Source organism: Camellia sinensis, chromosome 8 (assembly GCF_055761805.1).
Source record: "Camellia sinensis isolate YWXY chromosome 8, ASM5576180v1, whole genome shotgun sequence".
In the NCBI taxonomy this organism is placed as follows: Eukaryota; Viridiplantae; Streptophyta; class Magnoliopsida; order Ericales; family Theaceae; genus Camellia; species Camellia sinensis.
Genome location: NC_138968.1, coordinates 46867169 through 46876814, shown reverse-complemented (window position 1 = coordinate 46876814; position 9646 = coordinate 46867169). Strand labels below are relative to the sequence as shown.

Below are 9646 nucleotides of genomic sequence, written 5' to 3'. Positions count from 1 at the left end.
GCCTCTTTTAGTCCAATTTTATTAGCACTTTTAATTACCTTGCCATTCTTTAGTCATTTTAGTCCAAAAATGAAAGTTATGTCCACTAAAATAAGAGAATCGTCAAACAAGGAGTTGTTCTTGGCATAAGAGAGAGGTAATGCCCCGGTAATGAACCTCCGAAGAGATTAAACCATTCAGCATGGAAGGTCTCTTTCTCGTGCTAAAAACAACATATATGGGACTTCAATTCACCACTTTCAGTTAAATTATGACAGTCTAAAAGATAACAATAAATCAAAGCAAAAGAGCAAAATAGATAAGAAATGCAAGAAAATGAAAGGTTTGTGAAATTCACCTTCCAAGGAAAGGATGAACTTCTTAGTTCTCAAGCTTCCTTTTGATCACCCTCAAGTGTAGGAAGTGTGTTCTCAAATCCTCAATTCAAAATTATGGAGTTTATGGAGTTTATGGTATGAAAAGTGATTAATTCTATAGTTTTTCTCACTTTCAATTACTTAACACTCTTCCTTATGATCAAGGCAATTGATCTTTGGCTATATCAGAATTTTTGGAGTGGTTTTGGTGTATAGAAATGAGGAATTTTAGTAACTATGGAAGCTTGGAAGTGTTTTGGCTCAAGTTTGAAATGGTTAATGGTTTCTCTCTTTTTCTCTGACTCTTTCTAACTCTCTCTTCAATCAAATTTGTTTTGTTTTTGTTTTTGCCCCCCTGAAATCTCTCAATTTGATTGCTTTATATAGGCAACAAATAGATAATATAATGATATAAATCTGTATAATATATATCTATATATAATATAATAATATAAAGTATATAAAGATTATATATTTATATATGTTTGCCGAGGTTGATGTCGGCAGCCGAGGGCTGACCAGCATCAATATATTTTTTAATATTTTTCTTTTATTATATAATATAATATAATATAATATCTAAAATATATAATTTACATAAAATACTAAACATATAATATAATAATATTAAACACATATTTTAATATTATAATTTTTTTTATTATTTTCTTTTATATATATAGAATATATAATTTATACCAATTTACATAAAAACACCAAAAATATGAACAAACACATAAAATTATGTAAAATTACAAAAATACTAAACTAATGAAATATTTAGTATTTTAAAACAATTTGGCCATAATGGTGAAAGTTGGGATTAAAGTTCAAATTCCATCTCTCTTACTGAGGATTCTGTGAGAAACACAGTCTAATTGTCATCATCGGGTAATCAAAAGAAAGCGCCCAAGTCTTAGGACCGGTCAAAATGGGTTGTCTACACTATGGCTCAAAACCGACAGAAGAGTTATGCCGATAAGAGAAGAGTTATGCCGATAAGAGAAGACGACCTCTATCTTTCGAGGTTGGTGGCCACGTGTTTCTTAAGATCTCACTGAGACGGAATTTGATGAGATTTGGTAAGAGTGACAAGTTGGCTCCAAGGTTTATTGGAACTTTTGAGATTTTAGATCGAATTAGAAAAGTGGCATACCGTTTGGCCTTACCGCCACAGTTTTTGGGGTTCACAACATGTTCCAAGTATCTATGCTTAGGAAGTATGAACCCTAACCCTTCATGTGTACTTGATTGGGTTGATTTGGAGGTAAAGGAGGATGCCTCATAAGAAAAATGACCGGTTCAAATTTTAGATACCCGAGAACAAGTGTTGAGGGGCAAGACCATACCGTTAGTGAAGGTATTGTGGAGGCACCATGGGGTGGAAGAAGCAACTTGGGAACGGGAGGTGGGAGTCCACTCCAAGTATTCGGATTTTTTTAAGAACACTTAGTTTGTTCTAGACTGTATTTCTCTTGTGTTCGAGAATAAATCGTTAAAATTGTAAACCAATTATTCTTATGATTGTTGTTGCCTTTCGAGCACGAGAACTGTTCAAGGATTGTTACAATTGTTGTTGAACTCATGCTTATGATTTTCATATTAGTGGTTATTGGATTGTGAGCTTATCCCATGGAAAGATTTTGATAATGTTAGTAAAATGTTGTTGAGATTGAGATCTCCATGTTATAATTGATTTGTTTCTATTATGGACTCATTTTGTCATTAGTGTGGTTGTTACCACTTGGAGCCTTGTTGTTTCGCTCTTGTTCTTTGGGAGGTGTTAGTGAGAGATGTAACCAAATTTCAGGGGTGAAATTTTCTAAGGGGAGAGGTTGTGATGTCCCAGGTCTTGGGCATAAATAGTATTGTGTAGCAGGGTAGTATACTTTTTTTTCAGTGTTTGGTTTATAGTATAAAGTCATTGAGACTCCCTTTCTACTCTTACTTAACCTCTCTTAACTTTTTCGGGTTGAAAATTTTTAATTTTCAGCATTGGAACTTGTCTTAGGTTGCAAAAATCAATTCTGGGTTTCCGGGCAAAACCGCTCGTGCAGAATTGAAAATCACCCGAGCGGATCCTCACAAAGTTTTTCAAACTTTTTTGAGTTTTCTGGGCAAAAAAATGCTCGAGCGGATTTTGGTGGAATTTCTGTACAACTCTCTACAGCAATCCGCTTATGAGGCAGAAAATTTTGCTCGTGTGAAATTGAAATCGCTCGGGCGGATTTTGACGTGTTTGTCTCGAAATTCATGCTCTTTTCCTCAAAATCGATGCCAAAAGTTTTTTTTGCACATATTTTCTCTTCACTCTCTCATGTATATATTCGTTTTTTCTCCCCCTTCTCTATAAAAACATACACAAATCCCACTTCTTTCTAAGATTTAGCTCAAATCTTCAAGTTTGAGGGAGCTTTTTACACCAAATCGAAAAGGGTGGCAAGGGCTACGTTTGTAATCGATTGGTGTTTTCGTCAACTTTGACTTCTAGGGTTTCTTCCTCTGCATCTCTCAAACTTGAGGTAGGAATTTCTTTGAATTATATATATATATATATATATATCTTTTTGCAAGTCTATGGTTATTTTGATATTGTTTGGAGTGTATTGAACTAGGATTAAATTTTTTTTTTTTAATGAGATTGTTTTTTGTTCAAAGAGAGGTTTTCTTAAATCTTTCTTCAAATATTTGATTTATGAACTATGAGAATGTTTGGGAGTTTATGAGTTGAAACTTTTTTTAAAAAAAAAAAATAGCCCTAATTTTGTAAAAACCCTAAGGTTGAGGAAGTTGAGGAAAAAGTAGTATCAATGAAAAATATGAGTTGTGTGATATTTGGAGTTTTTAATTGCATAAAATCTTTAAAAAAGAGAAACTCTAATTTTCCTTGTGAAAACCTAGATTTTGGAAATTTGGAGAAAAGTTGGGATTTTGTGAAATCGTGAATTGTTGAGATCTATTTTTGAGAAATGATGGGAAAGTTGTTATATTTACCCCTATTGTTGAAATCCCATGTAAGAGAGAAATTGATATTGGGAAAATAGTGAATGGTATGTTGTTATACTTATCTTAGAAAGATGAAGATTGGGAATGATGATTTTCATGTTAAGAATTATTTAGTTCAAAAAGAAAAGAAATATGTTTGATGATATGTTTTTATCTATCTCTTGGAATATATATATTGTATATGTGTATATTGAGTAGATATGTGGAACTTGATGACAATGGAATATTGTGTACATGAAATGAGAAAGTATTGAGAAATTTTGAGAAAGTCTAAGGCATTAATATAGATACATGTTGCATTGGCATTTTATTTCATGTTCATTGTTTTCTTTTGAACTGGCATTATTGAGATCACTTTTTAAACGAAAATGGTTTTGTGGAACAAATATTGTTATTAAATCGTTTTGGGTTAAATACGGTGGGAAATCCTATTAGGGGGTGTAGTTTGAGAATTAAGTTAGCTTGAATGTCCTTGGCATAAGACTATAAACACACTCATGCGGGGTACCTAAGCCCTCCGGTTAGAAGCTAGTAAAGTAGGATTTGGTAGTGCTTAATACACCTACTTGCAGACGCTAGTCTTGGGGATTTGCCTGAGCCGTATTTACCGCCCATTGTTGATATATGGAAATCATTGGATTGATTATATTTTCGAACGAGCATTGTGCATGAGATTTTCAAAAGAAGAAAATTACTTTGAGCATGGCATGGCATGTGCATCTATCTCATGAGTCTGTATAAAATGTATATACTTTATTAAAAATTCTCTACTAGAATTTGTACTCACCCCTAGTGGATTTCTTGCAGGAAAAAAATTGTTGTGATCCTACCAAAGTAGAGGCATGAAGAATTGTTTTGGGAGCATGAGGCTTTTATCTCTTGTTGTTGTTATGTTGATAAGCCAAGGGCTATATTTGTATGGGTTAGAAAGCCATTTACCTATAACTAGGCTTAAGCCTCGGAACATGTAGCCCATGGGGGCATTATTTTGTGTTTTAATTTCTATTGAATCCTCGTTACATGCTGCCAAATATTGGCTTAGAACTTATTGAAGTATAATGGCATGTGAAACCCTTATATCTGTTGAATCAATGTTGTGAATATACATGTATGAGAAGCTTGATTGGAAATTATATGATTCTTTAATTGCACATGATTAATGAGGATTGAGGATTATTGATGAGTTCATTTGCGTTATCATACATTATCAAATTAAATGTAAATATACATGAACAAATAGCAACAAAATATATTATAGTAATTATTCGAATAAGTTGAAAATATACCTTATTTTTAACTTTCCTATTCGCAACCAGATCTGCCTCCTCTTGAAAACTCTCCCAAAGCTGAAGTAGCTTTATTTTTTCGAGTATTTCTATAATCAACAATTATATATAAAGATGTAGTATAAATAAAAAATGACTATCAAATTAATTGAAATAAGAGTATGTTTGGTACGTACCTCATGTATTAATTATTTGGCAATAAAACATCTTTGTACAGTACATTGCAATTATACACTTATTCTTCATTAATAATTGAACCCCTTTTTAATCAAGACTTTTGTTGTCAGATCTAACACCCTTCTAGATAAAGCAACATAAAACTATCCATGGTTGAATGCATGATCCAGAAGGTAAATGCCCACATGTGAAATTGTCTGGCCTTGTGATTTATTTATCGTCAAAACAAAACTAAGGTGAATTGGAAACTGTCTGCGAGTTATTTCAAATGGATGTTTTATGTTTTTCGGAGTCTTTAATGGAGTGCAATGCGGAAAAACTCTTGTGCCTTTGAAATGTCCTGTTAAAATCTCTAAATCAATGAAATTATCGTTCAAACCTCGACACAGTAGCCTTGTGTCATTGCACAAACCAACAAAAGGGTCAAGATTCCTCAAAAGTATAATTGGGGCACCAACTTTCAAATGCAATACATGTGGGGGCGTTCCTCCTGGTGTAATGGAATTTGAAAACTCTTGTTGATACAAATTATTTGTATCATTTTCAACTTTATCAAATGAGTCGTAGACTCTTGATTGTCCCGAAAATCTCTGAATGATTTTGTCATTAACTTTTTCAACATTATCATTGTGAGGAGTTATTATGCCCCTACCAACCATATATCCTGCGTCAAAAAAATAGTTTTTGATATCAGAATAAATTTCTTCTAATAATTGTACTGTTGATTCTCGCCATTCCATGGTATTGCCATTGATGATGGTACTTTGATCATTGCATTTATATTGATAGGTTGTACACCATCTCCGACACGTAAAAGAACTCACCAAATTGTTGATCATGTATGGAGTGCATATTTTTCTTTAGACAAAGGATTTGAATGTAACTCCATAAAGGAGATTCCACTATAGATGCAGCAATAGTTTCAACTTTTGTACCTTTTGGGACAACTGGAAGTACTTGACCAAAATCACCACCAAATACCGTGATCTTGCCACCAAACGGGGAATTAACACCAATAATGTCTATGAATGTTCGATTCAAAGATTCAAAAGCATAACGATTCGTCATCGTTGCTTCATCCCAAATGATGATTACCTCATGTCTAATTAGTTCTGCCAAATCTGATTTTTTGGTAATGGAACACATAGACGAAGCCTCCGGATTTAATAGAATTTTAAATCTTGAATGACATGTCCTTCCACCCAACAAGAGTGTAGCTGTTATTCCTGAAGTTGATGTTGCAATAGCAATTTGACATTGACTTCTTACTAAGGCTAAAGTGCAAGATATAAATATGTCCTGGGCCATCTACAAAGAAAATTGCATTTTCATTACATTCGACAACTCCCATTATTGAATTAATACATTGCGTTGATCATTATTCAATGTGACAATGGAATCCAAATCTTCTTGAGGAGTTACAATGGCAAAACTCATCTTATATGACATTTGGAACTGTTGAATTATTATCAAAATTTATTGTTATTTCAGGCAAATCGTATTCTGATATATCCTTGTTATGTTGTTGTAACAAACGATTTACATCTTGAAGGGTTTTGTTAAAGGCATACTTATTACTCATATTGATTGAAGATATATAATCTTCAATCAAATAAGGATAGATTTCATCCGACAAATTTTGAACCCTTGTTGGCACACAGTATAACAAAATTGTAACGAACAATCTCCGTAAAGCTGATGGATGTGCATGGTTACAGCTTCTAACAAACGTTGTATGCAATCATCATGCTCCAAGAAACCATGTTATTCAGCTGCTTGTTTGAAAGTTGGATACACAATTCCGTCAACCATTAACAAATGATCAAAAGATTTTGGTCCTCTAATATGACTAAGTAAAATTCTCAAATAAAATCTAGTCCTTTTTATGGTGAAATTGTGTAAATTTTACCAATTACTCTTCGGCGGATCAATCTCTGCTGCCAAATCTTTTCTCTATTGCACCATTTATAGTGTTGAGAGATCTCCCAATGTAAGTAACAGTTTGCACTTTCATCATCAATATTTAATTGAAAGAATTAGGTAAACATTGTTCTAGAATAGTATTCATCTCCTAAAACATTTGTAATGTATTGAAATGTATAAAACGTATTGCTTATTTGGTAAGTGTATTTGGAGACGTTCCACGCTATGAGTCATTTTGGTCATTGAAACTTTGAACATTTTCCATAATGCTTCTAGAGCACAAACCCATCTTCCATCTATAAACTATTGCACTTCATCATAACTAGGGCTTTGACAAACTTCTAATGCGATACGATCAGGACCCTTATAAACATATTTTTAAAAATACTTGACACTTGTAACACTACTGCAAATTTCGACATTGATATGACAATCTTATTTTCGGAGTAACTGTGGGTGGTACAGAATGATCCAACTATTATCCACTCTAACTCTTTCATTACTTTCTAATTAAACTAACTCTCATTCTCTCATTTGATAAACAGGATATGAATCATTTTCAAGTGTAGTGATTGGAGAAAATGTTTTGGAAAACATCTTTTGCGTCGACCATTTGTTATACATGTTGATTGTTGATTGTACATTCCACATGGGCCATGTATCATGTGTTTTAGAACTGCAATGCAGGCTCTAATCTCTTGTCTAGAATTTCAAGTCTAACAATGTTATCATAATCGTCAGGAGTATGTAACTTGTCATTTTCATGTAAGATAATAACCATGTAGGCATGTGGTAGGCATGTGGTAGGCCTTTTTTTTGGTACTCAATAACATATGAATATGCTAGAACTTTTTCGAGTACATGTTTTGTCAGAATGTCGGTCTTCATTTCCTCAAATTTTGAATGAAATATTCTTGTCAATAAATCAGGGCAATCATGTGGTGATTGGCCAGGTAACAACTCAGCTTTAATTTCAAGCCAATTTGGATTGTAGGTCATTGTGAGGAAAAGATCAGGCTTTCTATACTTTTGGACCAAGGCCATTGCATCATGATCTGGTTGATACATGTGTCATGGGCTACTAACAAACGACGAAGGTAATATTGTTCTATGACCAACACTACCTAACAAATATTTTGATGTAACAAAAATGTTATATGCATATAAAAAATATGTGCGCATGTAGTTGTAATACCATAAGTGATAAATTTTACGGCCATAATTTTCACTAGCATGTATTGCATCTAGTAGACCTTGATAAAAAATCTACTCGAATGTCATTTTGATGAGTACATGTCTATCTTAATTTGTGAGGCTCAGTCTTCACATAATTGTCTACAATAAATTGTTGTAAAAGGTGACTTCCTCTAAGAAAAAGAGATTGATCACTAAGGCAAATCTAATTTAGTAGTATTTGAATAATTATAAACAATTGAAAGTAAGGAATTTGTATGAAATAATTATAGATTAATAATTTTTGTTTTCTTTTTTGTGTATATATATTATGCTTGTGTCATTACCTGTAGCATATAAGCATAGAAATCACAACATGTTACTTTTCTGCCATCGTTTTTTCGAGTATTTACATCACATCCATATGAGCCATAGCATAACAATAGAGGATATTGTAATGGATTATAGTATCCAGCAATATCTAGAATATTTAGGAGGTGACCATTAGTTGATTGAACAATGATATCTATTGGTCTTAAATTTCCATCTTCTTCTCCACCAACTAAAACTGCAGCAACTTTAGGAGCATTCGGAAGGTTCTATTGGGGCCTATTACGTGGCTGCTCTCTGATTTGAAGTCTGCATTCATGTATATTAGGGAGTTGACCCAACTGGCGAAACATGTGGAGAAATGGATTATAAGCATTTAAGATATTCTTTATCTTCTCAAGCAAATCCAAGTGCAAGCTTTCATTTTTAGACATTCGATTCTCATTTTTATGGTCAATGTCATAAACATACAACTGCAAATATCTTGGCCTATCGCTAGAGTTTGGTAAGAGACTCCCAATCTTATGATATATGGCTCCTTGTGCACGAAATGTGTACATACCTCGACTTCTTGTTAGGTTTTCATCAACGTGAACCCCCATTGAAGTGAAGGAGAAAACATGATTGTAGGCCCGAATATTTTGTTTGAAATGGTGACCCTCCATTGTTTGGTCAAAGAAGATGTCAAGCATCTCATTTGGAGCTATTACTAGTAGCAAAATAATTTTTCCATTATTAAAACACATGGCATATGTTTCATGATGAAACAATCTTGCATTGCAATATATACATGTAATTGGAGCAGGGAACTGCATTCTTTGGTAACATTCACTTTTATGAAAGTTTCTTGCACAATTGTGATATCTCCTATAGGTAAATGATCGATTATTGAGAACATCTTCATCACCGAAATCACCATGATCATGGTTAACATGAGGGATATTTCCTGTAAAAAAAAATAAATTTATGATGTATTGTTTTGTTATTAACATAGTAATATTTGTTTGGAAATGTTTTGTTTTGTATTTAAAAGCTTAGAAAAAATTACATGTCCAATATTAAATGTAATTATATTATATATCATATTTGTATGGGCATTTATTTGGTTAAATCAGTAGTAGTATATGAATTGAAGGTTTTTTTTTTTTTTTAAGCTTCTATTTGAACTTGATGAGGACTATCTTGTCTACTTCCACTTGTGCTTCAATACTCATAAGTTAAATGAGTAGGTACATATCGGGACAAGTCTGTACGTGCGACTAGAGCTATTCTAAATTCCCGACAAAAAGCATTAGGTGTAGCTAAATTGCCTTCTTCATGAATGGTTGGCAAAAGCATTGGTCGTGGCCTACGCCATCCTGTTCGATTTCTTCTTGGGATTGCATTGAAAAAGTT

General features: G+C 33.1%; 1 protein-coding gene across 1 annotated transcript; it reads right to left on the bottom strand.

Annotated features, from left to right (window-relative positions):
* Nucleotides 1–4968: 4968 nt before the first annotated feature.
* LOC145797739 (uncharacterized) lies at nucleotides 4969–5893 on the bottom strand. Its single transcript, XM_082885152.1, has 2 exons — nucleotides 5650–5893; nucleotides 4969–5489 (listed from the first exon to the last, which is right to left on the bottom strand). The coding sequence occupies exons 1-2, from the start codon at nucleotides 5891–5893 to the stop codon at nucleotides 4969–4971; spliced, it is 765 nt and encodes a 254-aa protein (XP_082741278.1).
* Nucleotides 5894–9646: the final 3753 nt, after the last annotated feature.